Source organism: Mobula hypostoma, chromosome 9, assembly GCF_963921235.1.
Source record: "Mobula hypostoma chromosome 9, sMobHyp1.1, whole genome shotgun sequence".
Classification (NCBI taxonomy): Eukaryota; Metazoa; Chordata; class Chondrichthyes; order Myliobatiformes; family Myliobatidae; genus Mobula; species Mobula hypostoma.
Genome location: NC_086105.1, coordinates 92,244,875 through 92,264,069, shown reverse-complemented (window position 1 = coordinate 92,264,069; position 19,195 = coordinate 92,244,875). Strand labels below are relative to the sequence as shown.

The 19,195-nt window shown below is 42.7% G+C and overlaps 1 protein-coding gene across 2 annotated transcripts in view; it reads left to right on the top strand.

The window, feature by feature from the left end:
- Positions 1 to 19,195, top strand: part of LOC134351860 (protein NATD1-like) — a 38,650-nt gene that overhangs the window by 6,571 nt on the left and 12,884 nt on the right. Inside the window, exons 2-3 of one of the 2 annotated variants that reach the window (XM_063058690.1) lie at positions 10,629 to 10,747; positions 17,218 to 17,543. In XM_063058690.1, the coding sequence (XP_062914760.1) occupies positions 10,629 to 10,747; positions 17,218 to 17,334 (236 nt within the window). In that variant the 3' untranslated portion in view covers positions 17,335 to 17,543. Of the gene's footprint in view, positions 1 to 10,628; positions 10,748 to 17,217; positions 17,544 to 19,195 lie in introns of those variants that run through there. The other variant, XM_063058689.1, reaches the window with a different exon arrangement.

Genomic DNA, 19,195 nt, shown 5'->3' with positions numbered 1-19,195 from the left:
GTGGTGATAAGCAAATTGCAGCAGGACCATGTCCTTGTTGAGGCAGGCGTTGATTCTAGCCTTGATCAACTCGCAACACACTTCATCACAGTAGATGTGAGTGTACTGGCTGATAGTCATTGAGGCAGATCACCCTTGGTATGATTGTCGTCCTTTTGATGCTGGAGGGAACCTCCAACAGCGGCAGTCTAAGATTGAAGATGTCCTTGAACTCACCCGCCAGTCAGTTGGCACAGATCTTCAGTGCCCTACCAGGTACACCATCGGGACCTGATGCCTTGTGAGGTGTCACCCTTTTGAAAAATGTTCAGATGTTGGCTTCTGAGACAGAGGTCACAGGGTCACTGGATGCTGCAGGGATTAGCATAGGTGTGGTTTTATTCTCCCTTTCAAAGTGTGCATAAAAGGCACTGAGCTAATCTTGGAGTGAAGCATCACAACTATTCACGATGTTTGGTTTTGCTTTGTAGGAATTACCAAACCACCAAGAAACCAAAGCGAAGGAAGTGATAGTAAACATAGGTGAATTAAAATTATGATTAAAGTGTCATTTTAAGAAAGAACAGCATGGAGGACTCTGTGGTAGGAGTTCCAATGTTTAGCCTTTTGAAACCTAAAGGTACAGGAGGTAAAGATGAAGACAATGTTGCAGATTTTAGGGGCATCAAATATTTCGAAGGCTGGAGGAGGCTATAAGAGCATAATGCTGCTGGGATTGGGCTGAAGAGTTCTTTCATGATCAGCACAAGCAGAATGTTCACCTCCTGTGTGGTACATTCTCTCTGAGCCTCTGAAGAATTAGGACAAGTTAGGATATGTGAATGAGCTCAAGTTTATGGAAGAAGATAGATCAGAGGATGTGGAGGAGAACTTAAGAATAACTGAAACGAAAACAGGAAGTGCTTGAAACACTGATATCAGACAGCCTCTGTGGAGAGAGAAACAAAGGTGATGCTTCAGATTTGAAATAGTCTCTTTCCACAGATGCTGACTGACCTCCTCAGAGATTTCCAGCATTTTCTGTTTTAATTCAGATTTTCAGAAGCTCCAGTGATTTTTATTTCTTAAGTTGGTGAGCTTCAGAATTGATTATGTGGATGAGGGTTTCATTAGCAGAATGCATGAGGCTGCATCAGAGATGAGTGATGTTACAGAGGTGGAAGATGGATGCCTTTGGAATGAGAAAGGAAGCTGTTCTCTAGCATGTCTCCTCCCATCGTGGCTTCTCAACCTTTTGACCAGCTACCCATACTGGTCTCTTATGGTCACCTGCTGGCTCTTCCAGCACCAGAGATATCCTTGGACATCCATCAATACTGTTAGCAATGCAGCCATCTGTAAGGGAGCAGCCTTTTACCCACTTGGTGGCAGTCCACCAGGGACTTAATTGCAAAACAGTTACAAGAGAATAGCTCAAGTGATTAGTTAATATGGATTATGAGGGTCTGCTATCATTTTTGGTTGCCATTGTTTTGTAGTATGGTGGTGGTTCAGCCGATAAGTTACCCAAACAGTAATCCAGAAGCATGAAGTGAGAATGCACTGACTTGAGTTCAAATCCAACCATGATAGTGATGGAATTTAAATTGAGTTAGTAGTCTGGAATTTGGAAGAACAAAAGCAACTGGGTGATGATTACAACAAATATCATGGGATTGTTGTAAAGATCCAACTGATTCATGTGTTCTTAGAGAAGGAAATCTGCCACCCTGACCTGCTGTTGCTCACTTTTGACCAGACCGATTCATGAGGTCTCTGTAGTGGCCAAGCAAGTCAAATTGTTACCTTCATCAGTGTTCTCCGTCATCTCATCACCACCTTCACAAGGGTGTATTGGTGTTGGCTTGTTACTGTCAAATATACCAAGATAAGGTAACAGCTTTTGTTTGCATGCCATCCAGACAAGTCATCTAATACTTAAGTACATCAAGGCAGTAATAAGAAAACAGTGCAGTGTATGGCATTATAGCTACAGAGGAGGTGCAAGTGTAACAGGGGGAGAAAAATGCAAGGGCTAGAGAGAGATCAATAAGGAGATCAAGAGTTCATCTTTATCATATATAAGGTTCGTTCAAGAATCTTATTTACACAGGACATAGCATATAGAAGGCCTGTTCAAGAGCCTGGTAAGAGTGGGATAGAAGCCAGCCTTGAGCCTGGTAACAGTGGGATAGAGCCAGCCTTGAGCCTGGTAACAGTTGGATAGAGCCAGCCTTGAGCATGGTAACAGTGGGATAGAAGCCAGCCTTGAGCCTGGTGGTAAGTGTTCTCAGGTTTTGTATCTTCTGTCTGGTGGCAGCAGGAGGAAGGGAGAATGACGAGGGGTGAGAGTGATCCTTGATCATGTTCACTGCTTCCCGGGGGCAGCAGGAAGTGTAGAGGGAGTTAGTGGAGGGGGAGGTTGGCTTGCGCAATGGACTAGGCTGTGCTTACACCTCGTTTCCTGTGGACCCCAGCAGAGCAGTTGCAGGCTATGATGTGTTGGGTTCACCTATTGTGCCGAGATGCTGAAAAGTAAATCAATCTAAATGAAATTGTAGTTAATTAAACATATTAATGTAAGTAACTCCCGCATAATGATCTCTGTGTGAATTACAGAGTGATAATGAAGGCCACTGCAAGATCTAGCAATGTGTAGTGTAATGGTTCTTGTCATTGTTGTGGGGAGAATAACAGTGGTTGGCCTGGGCATGGTGGGACTAAAGGCCTGATTCGGTGTCAAAAGACTCAAAGAATATAGAAGTACTACCTGATTTACGAGTGCTTTTGGATGTCCCGGAGCCATGGAAGGTGTTTTCTATCTCTTACTCATTGGGCCAGCATCCTGCATGGAGGTGGCACCTTTGCCACACCAAAGTTGCAGTGAAAGGGAATGTCACTTTCTGCAGGTGATGGGGGTACACGAGGTACTCTGATTCTTCCAACATTGCCCACATTTGAGGAAGAATAACAGAAGAATGATTGTTGGTGAACCGGTTTATTGTCAGTGAAAAATCTTTGTTTTTCATGCCATCCATACAGATCATTTCATCACGTAAGTACCTTGAGATAGTACAGGGGAAAACATTAAAATGTCGAATAACGTGTCATAGATATATAGAGAAAGGGCAGTGCGGGTAGACAATAAGGTGCAAAGTCATAATGAGGTAGATTGTGAGGTCAAGAGTCTATCTTATCATATCAGGGAACTGTTCAATAGTTTTACAACAGTGGGGCAGAAGCTGTCCTTGAGCCTGCTGGTATGTACTTTCAGACTTTTGTATTTCCCAGTGAGAGAGGGGAGAAGAGAGGACGTTCAGGGTTGGTGAGTCCCTTGATCATGTTCTCTGTTTCATTGAGGCAGCAAAAAGTGTAGAGAGCATCCACTTGAATTATCGAAAAATACCTGAATGAACTATTGTAGGTTGATGTTGTGTATTCAATATTTCAGTAATATTTGAGTAATGTTATAAATATATTATTTGGTTAAGCATTCTTTGCTTGCTTACTTAATTCATTATGGGTTGCATATAGGAAATACGTAAATGGCTTACGTATGCCACCACGTCATATACAATCATCTCACTAAAAAAAGGGGAAGAATATCCTGCCTCTTGTGTTTTCTTTCAATTAATTTTTGGAGTTGCAAAACATAACAGTAATGACAAGGGAGTATTAAAATAAACCCAAGACGAATACCTACATGTTGAAGTGTAGCATGTTTTTCTTCAGAAAGGGAGAGAGATGATCAAGTTTCAAAAAAAAAACACAGGACAGTTTTCTTTGGAAGGGGAGAGATGTTCAAGTTAAACAAAAGGCAGAAAATGGATGAAATTAACAAGCAGCAAGTACAGCCACAGGTTTATGAACAGTGATTGCTGCATGATAATAATAATACATTTTAAAAAAGCAGAAATGCCTGGCTACATCAGAAGGAGAGACTTGTTTGATTGCACAGCAGATAACTGGATGATGTATACTGAACAAATTGAGCAGTATTTGAAGAAAATGAAATAGCCGATGTAAAACTATTGCCAGTGTTGCTGGGCGCAGTGGGTGGGACGGCATACAGCTTGCTTAGAAGTTGAACTGCTCCAACCAAACCAGCCAAAATTTGCTGATATCATACAAGTAATGCAGGAACATTTACACCTGAAACCATTTTTTTGTTTGCAGAACACTTTAGTTTCATAAGCTGAACCAGAAGGAAGGGGAATCTATTTCAGCTTATGCAGCTGAATTGAAGAAATTTTCTGAGCTTATCAGTTCAGTGACGGGCTTAATGATGCAAGGAGAAATCATTTAGTTTGTGGAATCTTACAAGAAAACATTCAGAGACTGCTCTTAACTGAAGCACAATTCACATTTCGAAGAGCAGTTGAAATTGCTGCATCAATGGAAACAGCAGCGAGAAACATAATTGAGCTGCAGTCAGGAATGAAAATGAGCATGAACAAAATTGCAATGTCTAAAGTTTAGACTCTAAGCAGAAACCTGCATAGCTGAACAAGTTGTGGCCGGGTCTCACAAGCACCAGAGCAATGCAGGTTAAAGACGAAACTTACAGAAAATGCAACAAAGTAGGACACATACAAAAAGCATGTCAGGCAAACAAAAATAAATGGACTACACAAAAAGTCAAGTTGCAGTTTCAAAATAAGCGCTGATCTGCATGCTATGAAAACTCTGATAATGATGAGAGTAATACAGGACTAAGTAGCCTTGAGATTTGAAGTGTGAAAACTAACAGGAGACTAGCAATATGGCTTACACTAGAAGAGAACAGCCAATTAATTAAAATAGATTTGGACACTGGCTTGGCTGTTTCAGTCATTCTACAAAGTGAGTTTGAATGGCATTTCAAAGATACTGAACTGAAGGCTGCAGATATCCAGCTGAGAACTTGTACTGAAGAAAAGGTTACTCCTGTAGGAATGACATTCGTATCCGTGAAATGCTACAATCAACAAGCCACACTGGGCTTGTGTTTGGTAAAAACAGGAGGACCAGAATTGTGGAGCCATGTTTGACTGAGACAACTACAACTTGATTGAAGATCCATCCACTATTTGCATGCCACGTCCCCTGCAACAGAGTCAACTAAAAGTGAATTAAGAAAGGTACTGGATGATGCCACGACAGTGTTCAAGGATGGCACTGGAAAACTCAAACATATCAGGGGTAAAATAATATGAAATGAAAATGTCAGACCCAAGGTTTACAAAGCTCATCTGGTTCCTTATACCATTGATGATAAAGTAGCCAGTGAGCTAGATCACATGGAGGCTGAAGAAATTCTTTCCAAGGTTGAGTGAAGCCCAGGGGCAATGCCAGTGGTCTTAGTAACCAAGAAGGATCAGTCTGTCAGGATCTGAAGTGTTTTTAAGGCCATTATCAACCCAGTACTGAAAGCAGATCAATATCCTCTGCCCAGAATGGAGGATATCTTTGCAAACATTTCTGGAGGGAAACCCTTCAGCAAAGTAGACTTACCTGAGACCGAACTACAGACGGAGATGGGAGAGGAGTCCAAATGTTTCTCACCATAAGCACTCACAAAGGGCCTTGTTGCTATAACAGGCTTATTATTGGAGTGGAATCTGCACCTGCACTCCAGCAGAAAGCTATTGACCAGGTGCAGCAAACCTGCCTGGACACTCATTCTGACCAGTAATGATGACAAGGAGCATGTGTTAAAAAGATTAGAAGATTATGGGCTCAGAGGACAACGCAATGAATGTTAATTCCTTAAACCAAGCATCACCTACTGTTGTCTCACCATTGACGCACAAGCATTATGTGTGCGCTGAGAAAATTCAAGCAGTGGTGGATACCCCAAGACTAAAGGACGTGTCACAATTATGGTCCATTTTGGGATTTGTCAATTACTATAACAAGTTCCTGTCAAACCTGGCTAATGTGTTCCACTGGTTGAAATCTTTACTTCAAACCAGGAAGAAATGGCTATGGACAAAGCAGTATGAGGTGGCTTTCCAAAAGGCAAAGGAAATAGTGAAGTTAGACACTGTACTCAGACATTATGATTCACATTACCCAGTGAATCTTGCCTGTGATGCCTCACCTTATGGTACAGGTGCAGTCTTGTCACATCTTATGAGTGATGGAAGTGAACGGCCCATAGCCTTTGCATCACATTCCCATGCCGCTGCAAAAAAATTCACACAGATTGACAGAGAGGCCTTGAGTCTGATTTGGGGTGTGAAATGTTTCAACATGGGAGACAGTTTACCCTCATTACTGATCATCAATCACTAGTGTCCATTTTCAGTCCACAGAAGGGTGTCGGCTGACAGCAGCAGCACAAATGCAGAGATAGGCTCTCTTTCTTGGAGGACACAATTCCAAGATCAAGTTCATGCAAATGCTGAGGATTGTCCTGTTTAACATTGCAAAAGGGAATAATCCTCTTGATGTGTTCTCATAGTACAAATGAAAAGTCTCCCTGTTACAGCAGAATGATCCAAAGTGAAACTATAAAATCCCCCACTCTGTCTCAGGTCTTCATGGCCACCCAAAATGGCTGAAATGTGCTGCAGGAATTCCAGCTCCCTCATTTTTACCAGTGCTGCTATCAACTTTCCCTTTATGGGGGTTGTGTCATGTGGGGATTGAGATGTGTTGGAGGAGCTATATGCTGGTCACCTAGGCATGATTAAAATGAAGGTGTTAGCTTGAAGCTTTCTTTGGAGGCCTCGAATATATCAGCAGATCAAGCAGCTTGCCGGGTACTGTTTGGGATGCCAACATGCCCAGAAGATGCTAAAGGCAGCACCTCACCATCCCTGGGAATGGCCTGCATAGCCCTGGCAGAGGATTAATGTGGATTTTGCTGGGCCATTCATGAGCACAAATTTCTTGCTAGTAGTGGATGGAACTACAAAGTGGCCAGAAGTGTTCTCAATAGCTTCTACTACAATCTTGCACACTGTTCATGTGTTGAGAAGCCTCTTCTCTCAAGATCTGGCATTCCAGAACACTTAGTCAGTGACAATGGATCACAGTTTGCTGCAGAACAGTTTCAGTCTTCCTGAAAATGAGTGGAATAAGTCATATACATCTGCACCATGCCACCCAGCTACAAATGGCTTGTTGGAAAGGTTTGTCCAGAGTCTAAAGAATACACTGTGAGCAATGTCAGCAAAACACACTACACTGACACTGAATCCAAAGCTCACCAATTTCCTCCTTGCATATATCACAATGCACATACTCTACAACCAACAATTCACCAGCTATGCTGTTTCTGGCTCATCCTTTACATTCTCACTTGGATCCTCTCAAACCCACTCTCAGAAGGAGTATGCAGGACATACAACTGAGACAAACTGAGGGGTCCTCAAACAAAGAAGCTGTTGTTTCACTCCTGGACATCAGTTCTATTGAGAGACTACAGAGGTGATCAGCAGTGAGTTCTTGGAAAGATTAAGGACAGAACTGGACCACTCTTCTACACAGTGGAGATTGCATCTGATGCCATTTGGAGATGACACATTGATCAGTTGAGGAGAGCAGAGTCAATTGTTAGAGAAGAAAAATGTGCAGAGCTGTCAGAACTACCTCCTGCAGTGTCAGAGTCAACTCCTACAAGCACCACGGAGGAGGTCCCAGAACCTGAGATTGTTTCACAGCCACAAGCCTCCTTGCCAAGCAGAGTGACCCTTCCCCCTCTTGTCAGGAAAGACATTATCCCACAAGAGTAAGAGATCTGCCACAGCAATGAAATCTTCAGGCCTGAATGGGACAATTTAAATTTTCCTATGTTGTGGATGTCTATATAGTATTTGTAATACACTGTGTGTGTGTGTGTGTGTGTGTGGTAGTGATGTGTGTGTGTGTGTGGTAGTGATGTGTGTGTGTGTGTGGTAGTGATGTGTGTGTGGGTGTGTGTGTGGTAGTGATGTGTGTGGGTGTGTGTGTGGTAGTGATGTGTATGTGTGCGTGTGTGTGTGAGTGTGTGTGTGTGTGTGGTAGTGATGTGTGTGTGGGTGTGTGTGTGGTAGTGATGTGTGCGTGTGCATGTGTGTGCGTGTGCGTGTGTGTGTGAGTGAGTGTGTGTGTGTGTGGTAGTGATGTGTGTGGGTATGTGTGTGGTAGTGATGTGTATGTGTGCTTGTGCGTGGGTGTGTGAGTGAGTGTGTGTGTGTGTGTGTCTGTGGTGATCGGGTGTACCACTTTACTCATGGCGCTGAATTCTCATTACCAATCATAAGTAGAACTTCCTCCTTGGACACAATCATCTTCCGAAGCACTCCTAGCTTTCAGGCCTTCCCCTCAGATAGGATCATCCAGGTGTCTTCCCTGGTCCTATCCTCTCTGCACCTTCTGCCAGAAGGCCACAAACCCAACCACTTTCTGTCAGAAATCTCTCTCTAGAACCATCTTTCCATCCCACCATCCTGATTGGCTGATACAACATTCTTAAATTAAACAACGTGGCTCATTTTTGGCCGAAACCAAAACACTCTACAAGCATTATGAGAATACGTCAAGAGGAGTGTCCTCTATTGCAAATATTTCAGGTATTTCCTTTCCCAATGTTAAACAAGACAATCCTCAGCATTTCTATGAACGTGATCTTGTAATTGTGTCCTCCAAGAAACAGAGCCCATCCCTACATTTGTGCTGCTGCTGTTAGTGCACACCCTTCTGTGGACTGAAAAATAAAGTACCTCACAGTAGAGCAATAGAAATCTTAACCAGGGCATTACATACACAAGCACATACACGCACACACACACTACAGAACAGTACGTACAGCTTAGAGTTGAGATGCATTCTATATTGAATTGGAGTTTATAGCTAAGTAGTGTGGAGTGTAGTATATTCGTTATTTCAGTAATATTGTAAATATTTTTTTATAATTCATTAGAGGGTAGCTAATGTTATCCCACTTTTTAAGAAAGGAGGGAGAGAGAAAACAGGCACTTACAGACCAGTTAGTCTGACATCAGTAGTAGGGATAATGCTGGAATCAATTATAAAAGATGAAATAGCGGCATATTTGGATAGCAATAGCAGGATAGGTCTGAGTCAGCATGGATTTACGAGGGGGAAATCATGCTTGACTAATCTTCTGGAATTTTTTTGAGAATGTAACTATGAAAATGGACATGGGAAAGCCAGTAGATGTAGTGTACCTGGACTTCCAGAAAGCCTTTGATAAGTTCCCACATAGGAGGTTAGTGGGCAAAATTAGAGCAAATGGTATTGGGGCTAGGGTACTGACATGGATAGAAAATTGGTTGGCAGACAGGAAACAAAGAGTAGGGATTAACGGGTCCCTTTCAGAATGGCAGGCAGTGACTAGTGGGGTACTGCAAGGCTCGGTGCTGGGACCGCAGCTACTTACAATATACATTAATGATTTAGATAAAGGGATTAAAAGTAACATGAGCAAATTTGCAGATGACACAAAGCTGGGTGGCAGTGTGAAATGCGAGGAGGATGTTATAAGAATGCAGGGTGAGTTGGACAGGTTGGGTGAGTGGGTAGATGCAGTTTAATGTGGATAGATGTGAGGTTATCCACTTTGGTGGCAAGAACAGGAAGGCAGATTACTATCTGAATGGTGTCAAGTTAGGAAAAGGGGAAGTACAATGAGATCTAGGTGTCCTTGTTCATCAGTCACTGAAAGTAAGCATGCAGGTACAGCAGGCAGTGAAGAAAGCTAATGGCATGTTGGCCTTCATAACAAGGGGAGTTGAGTATAGGAGCAAGGAGGTCCTTCTGCAGTTGTACAGGGCCCTGGTGAGACCACACCTGGAGTATTGTGTACAGTTTTGGTCTCCAAATTTGAGGAAGGACATTCTAGCTATTGAGGGAGTGCAGCGTACATTCATGAGGTTAATTCCCGGGATGGCGGGACTGTCATATGTTGAAAGATTGGAATGACTGGGCTTGTATACTCTGGAATTTAGAAGGATGAGAGGAGATCTGATTGAAACATATAAGATTATTAAGGGATTGGACACGCTAGAGGCAGGAAACGTTCCCGATGTTGGGGGAGTCCAGAATCAGAGGCCACAGTTTAAGAATAAGGGGTAGACCATTTAGAACGGAGTTGAGGAAAAACTTTTTCACACAGAGGATTGTGGTTCTGTGGAATACTCTGCCTCAGAAGGCAGTGGAGGCCAATTCTCTGGATTCTTTCAAGAAAGAGTTAGATAGAGCTCTTAAAGATAGTGGAGTCAAGGGATATGGGGAGAAGGCAGGAAAAGGGTACTGATTGTGGATGATCAGCCATGATCACAGTGAATGGTGGTGCTGGCTCAACGGGCTGAATGGCCTACTCCTGCACCTATTGTCTATTGTCTATTATGGGTTATATGTAAGAGTACATGAATGGCATATGTCATTATGCTATCACGTCACATGCGATCGCCGTACTAAAAAGAAGATAAGAATACTCCAGTGCTTGTGTTTTCTTTCATGTAGTTTCTGGTGTTACAAAACAAAGCTGTGCCTGTTTAATACCAAAGGAACTAGTTCTCCTCACCTTAGAGTATTTGGAGTTGGTGGGTTAATAACAGGAAAAAACAAAGTTAATTGAACTGCATTGACTTTGGACTCTGGTCTAATCGGCATCCATCTTCTTACAATAGTGACCATTTCCAATGTTTTTTTTGCAGATTCACACGAGCGGGCAGTGCTTTTGTATGAGTATGTGGGAAAGAAAACCATTGACCTGCAGCATACTGAAGTCCCTGATGCCTACAGAGGAAGAGGAATAGCAAAGCTCATGGCTAAGGTATGACATCTGATGACTAGCATCCGGCTGTTACAGGTTTACATGGGCATCTCTGGGAATGCCAACAAGTTCATCCCCCTGTATCAGAATACTAATGGAACTGCTTTAAAAAAATAAAGCTAGAATCCTTGATCTTCACGAATATAGCAAGAGGACATCTTGCTAAAGCTTGTAAGTCATTGGTTAGATCTGTCTATTCAGGGCAGTATACTTAGAAGGATGCTGAAGTCCTTGCTCAGAGGTACTGTACATAATTGATACCAAATATCAAGGGTATTTAATGTGAAGAGACTGGGGAAAATGGGATGACTCAACTAGAAGACAGGTTAAGGAAGAATTAAAGTTTCAAAATTAACAGAATTTGTTAAATGTGGTAAGGTCAAAGTATGCCTGTGGCTAGAATGTCACTAGCCAGTGGGGACGGGTTTAAGACAACCAGCAAAATTATTGGGGGTGGGGTGGGGGAAAGTGTCTGAGTATTGGCTCGCTGCATTGTGTGCAGAATGCACTTTTGAAAGGCCAGTGAACTTTAATGAATCTTCACTTTGAAAAGTCCATCGGATAAGTATTTGGAAAAGAGCAGTTGTTAAAATATGGGGAAAGTGCAGTGTAGTGGAAGTACTGAACAAGCCTTCTCAAAGAGCCAGCATAGTTAGAATGGGATGAATAGCCTCATTCTGTGTTGTAGGATTCTGGGATATCTGGTTTTGCTCAACTAACCAATGTTCATAGGTCACTGAATTCCATCCAAAAATGAGAAAGTATTCATCTCTAGGATAATTAGATTTGCAGCAGTCATTTGTAAAGATGTCAGAACAAAGAAGATCTTTTGTCAAACTGTTATGCAAAAATTCATTTGTGCTTTTCTTATAGTCATATCTATATTAACCATTGCAATTGGCCAGTTGAAGCGCCTGTCAATTGTTGGCAGAAAAGGTAACCCTTGGTATTCAGTGTGAGGGTTTTCTGCAGCACATAGCTTGAAGCAAAGCATCTGTTTTGTGCCTGAGGAAATGAAACAGTTCCATGTAAATTATGATTTGCTGACTGAGTAGACATCACAAGACAACATATTGTGCTGTTGAGATCACTTAGTCATTCTGCTTTTCCATGAAAGGGCATATTCATCAGAGCAGAGAGTTTACATTGTGCTACCTAAGTTGATTAGGAAGAGAATTCCTCCTCCTCATTTATTTCGGCCCAGTATTCTTCCCACTAAAACTGATTACATACTCATTATATCACTGCTATTGGGGACACGGGTGTGCCCCATTCAAATTTCACAATTTTTAACACACCAGTAGCAACTTTTCAAAAACAAGTCACTGGAAAATCCTGAGGTCAAGGGCGTTATGGAAGTCAATGTAAAAGCAAGAAACTGCTGGAGATGTTCCCGAGGTCAAGCAGCTTTAGTCAGGAGGGAACTGGTATAGAGGCATAGCCTCACAGCTCCAGAGACTCACATTCAACTCTGACCTCTATTGTGTTTTTTTTTGGAGTTTGCATTTTTGACCTAGGCTTGGGGGGTTGTTAAGTTATTTGGCGAATGTAACTTGCCCCTTCTGTGTAGGAGTGTGGTTGCTGATGGGGTGATAGATAGGACACATAGAGAGGTAGTTACACCCAAGGTGCAGGACACAGGAAACTGGGTGACAGTCAGAAAGGGGAAAGTGGTTAAGGAGCCAGTGCCAAGTACCCCTGTGGCCATGCCCCTCAACAACAGATATATCACTCCGGAGACTTTTGGGGGTGTTGACCTAACAGGGGAAAATCAGTGGTTGGGTCTCTGTCACTGAGACTGCCTCTGTGACTCGGGAGATAGGGAATTTGTTAGCTAGGGGAATGGCAGGAGGGTTTGTGGGCGAGAATGAGCTTCCTGGATGGTATGTTGCTTCCTGGGTGTCAAGGTCCAGGTGAACAGAACTCATGGTCCATGTAGGTACTAATAATATAGGTAGGACGAGTGATGAGGCTCTGCATAAGGAATACAGGGAGTTAGGTGCTAAGTTAAAGGGCAGGACGTCCAGAGTTGTGATCTCGGGATTGCTATCCATGCCATGGGCTAGTGAGGCCAGAACTAGGAAGATCATTCAATTCAATATGTGACTAAGGAGTTGGTGTGGGGGCAGGGAGAGCATAAGGTGTTTGGAGCTTTAGTCTCTCTTTGAGGGAAGGTGGGACCTGTACAGAAAGAATGGTTTGCACCTGAACTGGAGGGGAACTAATATCCTAGCAGGAAAGTTTGTTAATGCTGCACAGTGGGATTTAAACTAGAGTTGCAGGGGAATAGGAACTAGAATGTCAGAATAGTTAGTGGAGAGCTTGTGGAGGCAGATGTTGGTAAGACCTCAGCCAGTGTTAGGAATCAAAAGGTTGAGTGGGATGTGACTAATGTCCTGAGATGCATATATTTCAATGCAAGTATCGTGGGAAAATGGATGATAGTGCTTAAGATGAGGTAGCTGGTTTACAAACAGAAGTAATGCATAGTGAAGAAAGGCTGTTGATGGGGCAAAATTGCAGTCAATAGGATACTTGCAATGCAAAAGGCGGACAAAATCGAAAAGGGTGAAAACAGGACTGAAGGTGTTATATTTGAAAGCGCAGTATATGGAATAAGGCAGATGAACTTGTAGCACAGTTGCAGGTTGGCAGAAATGATGTAGGCATGACTGAATCATGGCTGAAAGAAGATTATAGCCGAGAGCTTAATGTCTAAGGTTACATATTATATCAAAAGGACAGGCAGGAAGGCAGAGGGGGAGGTGGTGCTCTGTTGGTTAAAAAATGAAATCAGATAATTAGAAAGAGGTGACATAGGGAGAGAAGTGCATTGTGGATTGAGCTACGGAACTGCAAGGGTAAAAAGACCTTGTTGGGAGGTGTATACCGACCCCCAAACAGTAATAACAATTTGGCCTACAAATTACCATGGAAGATAGAAAATGCATGCCAAAAGGGCAATGTTACAATAGTCACAGAGGACTTCAGTATGCAGGTAGATTGGAAAATCAGGTTGGTGCTGGATTCCCGGAGGGGGATTTTCTAGAATGCCTACAAGATGGCTTTTTAGAGCAACTTGTGTTTGAGGCCACTAGGGGTATTAGTCTGACCTCAGTAGTTGGGAAGATGTTGGAGTCTCTTATGAAGGATGAGGTCTCAGGGTACTTGGAGGCACAGGATAAAATAGGCCATAGTCAGCATGGTTTCCTCAAGGGAAAATTTTGCCTGACAAATCTATTGGAATTCTTTGAAGAAATAACAAGTGGGTTAGACAAAGGAGAATCAGTTGATGTTATGTACTTGGATTTTCAGAAGGGCTTTATCAAGGTTCCATGCATGAGGCTGCTTAGCAAGCTACAAGCCCATGGCATTAGGAAACTACACTAACATAGATAAAGCAATGGCTGATTGGCAGAAGGTTAAAAAGTGGGAACAAAGGGAGTCTTGTCTGTTTGGCTGCTGATAATTAGTGGCATTCCACAGGGGTTTGTGTTGGGACCACTTCTTTTTTACATTATATGTCAACGGTTTGGATGATGGAATTGATGGCTTTGTTGCAAAGTTAGCAGATGATAGTAGATAGGTGGAGGGGCAGGTATATCTGAGGAAGTAAAAAGGCTACAGAAAGACGTAGAGATATGAGGAGAATGGCCAAAGAAGTGGCGGATTGAATACAGTGTCGAAAAGTGTATGGTCATGCATTTTGGTAGAAGAAATTAAAGGGTTGACTGTTTTCAAAATGAAGAGGAAATACAAAAAAACTGAGGTGCAAGGGGACTTGGGAGTCATTGTGCAGGATTCCCTGATGTAAATTTGCAGATTGAGTGTGTGGTGAGGAAGGCAAATGCGATATTAGTAGTAATTTCAAGAGGTCTATAATATAAAATCAAGGATGCAATGTTAATACTTTATGAAGTACTGGTGAGGCCTCACTTGGAGTATTGTGAGCAGTTTTGGGCTGCTTATCTTAGAAAGGATGTGCTGAAACTGGATAGAGTTCAAAGGAGGCTCACGAAAATGATTCCAGGATTGAATGGCTTGTCATATGAAGAGTGTTTTGATGGCTTTGGGCCTGTATTCACTAGAATGCAGAAAAATCGGGGATGACCAAACCTATTGAATGGTGAAAGGGCTTGATAGAGTGGATGTGGAGCGGTTGTTTCCAATGGTGGGAGGGTCTAAGACCAGAGGACACAGCCTCAAAATAGAGGGGCATCCTTTTAGAACGGAGATGTGGAGGAATTCCTTTAGCCAAAGAGTGGAGTATCTGTGGAATTCATTGCCACACGCAGCTGTGGAGGCCAAATCTTTATGTATGTTTAAGGCAGTGGTTGATAGATTCTTGATTGGTCAGAGCAAGAAGGGATACGGGGAGAAGGCAACAGACCGGGGCTGAGATGAAAATTGGCGGAGCAGACTCGATGGACCGAGTGGCCTCATTCTGCTCCTCTGTCTTATGGTCCAGTGGAAATCTGGGGGTAGAATAAAATGGGATTACTGTAAAATGGGTGGTTGATGGGCAGTGCAGACATGGAGGAGCAAAGGGACTATTTCCCTACCCTATAACTCAAAACTACACCTCCAGGTCAAGAACCTGTTATTTAAACCCAGATATAAATTAGACTTCTTTCATTTATGTCCTAAATCCCATTAAATAACCATTTTATGATTCAGTAGGTTAGAGATTAAATTACTGGATTATTGATCCAAAATCTAACTTTGAATCCCTTAACAGCAGTGGGAAATTTAAAGTGAAATTCAAATATTTCAATGAATTTAAATGAAAAGGTGAGCTACTGAAATTTTGTAAAAAAAAATCCATCTAATTAGTGGATGTGTAGTACTTAAGAAATCTGCCATCTGTATCCAAGCTAGCCAACATGTAACCCCAGTTCCATCAATGTGGCTAATTTTCAATGGCCCAGTGAACCACTCAGAGACCTTGACCTCAATATCTCCTTGTGCATTTGGATCGTGGATTTCCTCACTTGTATACCCCAGTCTGTTCAGATTGGCGACAGCATCTCCTCCACAATCTCCATCAGTACAGGTGCACGGCAAGGCTGTGTGCTTAGCCCCCTGCTCTACTTGCTTTACGCTCATGACTGTCTGACTAAGCACACTCCAATGCCATGTTCAAGTTTGCTGATGACACCACTGTCTGGACGGAATCAAGGGTGGTGATGAATCAGCGTGTAGGAGGGAGATTGAAATTCTGGCTGAGTGATGCCACAACAACAACCTCTCAGTCACTGTCAGCAAGACCAAGGAACTATTCTGGACTTTGGGAGAGGGAAACCAGATGTCCATGAACGAGCCCTCTTCAGAGGATCAGAGGTAGAGAGGGTTAGCAACTTTAAATTCATTGGTGTTACTAGTTCAGAGGACCTGGCCTGGGCCCAGCATGTAAGTGCAATTGCAAAGAAAGCATGGCAGTGTCTGTACTTCCTTAGGAGTTTGTGGAGATTTTTTTTAATGCTTTATTTTCAAAATTTTCAAAAAACAATGAAATCAACAAGAACATATAAGCTCAGACATGTGTATCAATAAAATAAGAAAAAAAAGGGACACAACATTAGAGGGATGCCTATTGCAAAGGTGCTCAAAAGTGCTAAACATTAAATCTCAAATGAGGGCTGTGAGAAATCAGCTGGGGGGAAATTATTCATCTGCCCCCGGCCTCGTCTAGGTAGGCAAGAAATGGATCCCAGATAGCTGAAAATTTTATAATTGAATTGGTTCTCAAGAACCTAAGTCTCTCCGTCTGTATGACTGAGATCATGTCAGCCATCCATCTCCGAAAGGAAGGGGGAGAGGGTGATTTCCATTCCCTCAAGGTAAGTCTTTTGGCGACAATCATCCCCAGCATCAGAGACTGTTGTATGGCTGTAGGGAAACATAGAGTGGATTGCATCTAGCCTGACATCTAAAACTTTGACAAACTTTCATAGATGTGTAGTGGAGAGTATATTGACTGGCTGCATCACAATGCTTTTAAAATGTTAAATCCTACAAAAAGTAGTAGATTCAGCCCGGTACATCATGTGCTAAGCCCTCCCATTGAGCACATCGATATGAAACGTTGTCGTAGGAAAGCAGCATTCATCATCAGGGATCCTCAGCACCCAGATCATGCTCTCCTCTCACTGCTGCCATCAGGTCGAAGGTGAAAGAGCCTCAGGACTCACACCACCAGGTTCAAGAAGAGTTTCTACCCCTCAACCATCAGGCTCTTGAACAAAAGCGGATAACTACATTCAACTTCACTTGCCCCATCTTTTAAGTGTTCCCACAACCAACAAGCTCACTTTCAAGAACTCTTCATCTTATGTTCTCGCTATTTATTTGCGTTTGCATGTCTTCTGCACTCCGTTTGAACTTTCATTGATCCTGTTATAGATTTGTTGAGTTCAAAGGTTCGTTTATGATCAAAGTATGTATACAACTCTGAGACTCTTCTTCTCCAGGTAGCCATGAAACCAAGAAACACCATGGGTGCCATTTCAGAGAGAAACAGCAAACACACCTTCCCGGCACAAAAGAAGAATGTCAACACCATCATCAACCGCCCGAATGAAACATAACAAAGATATTGGGCCCCAAATCCCCATTCCCTGAACACAAAAAAAAACTAACAAAAATCGAACAAGAACATTGTCTCCCAAACCCCCTCCCCCGCACAAAGCGCATCAAGAACATCAGCCTCCAAATCACCCTCTCCCCACACAAAAACAAAACAGGTAGATAATCCCCAAACCCACCCCCGCTCCTTCACAAAACGTCACAAGAACATTGACCCCCAAATCCCTCTCTCTCCCTCCCCCCCCCACACAAAATAGTAAGGAAGAACAGCAAAAACACAGAATATAAAAACCGTAAGAGTGAGAAAAACTCCATCATCCGAAATCCATAGCACAGAAACCTTGATAACACAAGAAAATGAATCTCGGGGTTGTATATGGTGACGTACATGTACTTTGATAATAAAATTTACTTTGAAGTTTATTAAACCTCTTCCCCCTTACATTAAACCTATGCCCTCTGATTCTAGATTCCCCGAGAATGGAAATAGGTTGTGTGCATTAACCCTATCTATATGACTTATGATTTTATACACCTCTGTTTGATCACTCATCATGCTCTAACACTTCAGTGAAAGATGTCCCAACCTGCTCAGTATTTCTCCATATTCAGTCCATTGGGTCATAGTATTGTCCTTTTAAATCTCTGCACTCTTTACAGCTTAATGGGATCTTTCCTATAGCAGAGTGACCAAAACTGAACATAATATTTGAAATATGGTCTCATCATCATCATTGGGGAGGAAGTACAAGAATCTGAAGAACCACATGCAACATCTTAGGAATTGCTTCTTCCCCTCTGCCATCAAATTTCTTGATTGTTCCATGAGCACTTCCTCGCTATTCCTCTTTTACACAGATTTTTTGTAACCTATAGCTAGTTTTATGCCTTGCACTGTATACTACTACCACAAAATGACAACTTTCGCAATATGTCAGTGATAATAAAGCTGATTCTGATTGTCACCTGCAAAGACAATGTGTCACTACTCACTCACACTAAACCCAGGTGGTGGAAATTCAGCGTGCTCTTCCTATAACCTACTATGTTTGCTTTGGCTCAGTGATTTCGAGGCGGGTGTTATATATGGTTTGTGTCTGAGTCTGACTTGGAAGGCCTGCCTCTACCTCAGGGCATCTAGTGGATTTTATTATTCATTGTCCTTTAGGGCAGTGGTCACAGTTTAACCCTGGCTCCCTCTCTAACCAGCTCCACTCTATATCATGGTCAACAGAATCTCACTGGCCTTGTTTGAATGAACCCTTGGGACGTCACTGACCACTTGAAAATGGCCTTCACAGACATCCCACCCTGCAAAAACTGATTTCAGGGAGGTAGCACCATCAATTTGCAGGAGACTCCCAGGAGAGGTGGGATGTCTGCAGTAGAGTAGCTCCTTAGCAGCTAGCCAGCTAGTTTAAATAACGTTAGCTATACTAATGAACGAATGACACCTGTTAAACTCACCTCAACATGTCTTTTACAGCCTTAACCCACCATGGGCAATAGAAAAGTCACTGTTGCAAACAGCGCAGCGAGCAACACTGTCATTATTTTTGACCCCTATTAAGCAGGGGTACACTTTAGTGTAGTCTGGGGTGACGTACGTTTTATATTTTCTTTTTTTTTTGGAACACTCTGCCATGGCGCGCGCTCTCTCTCTCTCTCTCTCTCTCGTGGTTGCTCACTTGCACGCTCTTGCTTGCTTTCTCTCTCTCTCTCTCTCTCTCTCTCTCTCGTTCTCTCTCTCGCTCTCGCTCGCTCGTTCTCAAAAAACTTGATTTCCGTGATATGGTATATAATTTGCGGGCATCGGGGGCCACTATTCACATGCGGGAGACTCCCGGAACTTCCGGGAGAGGT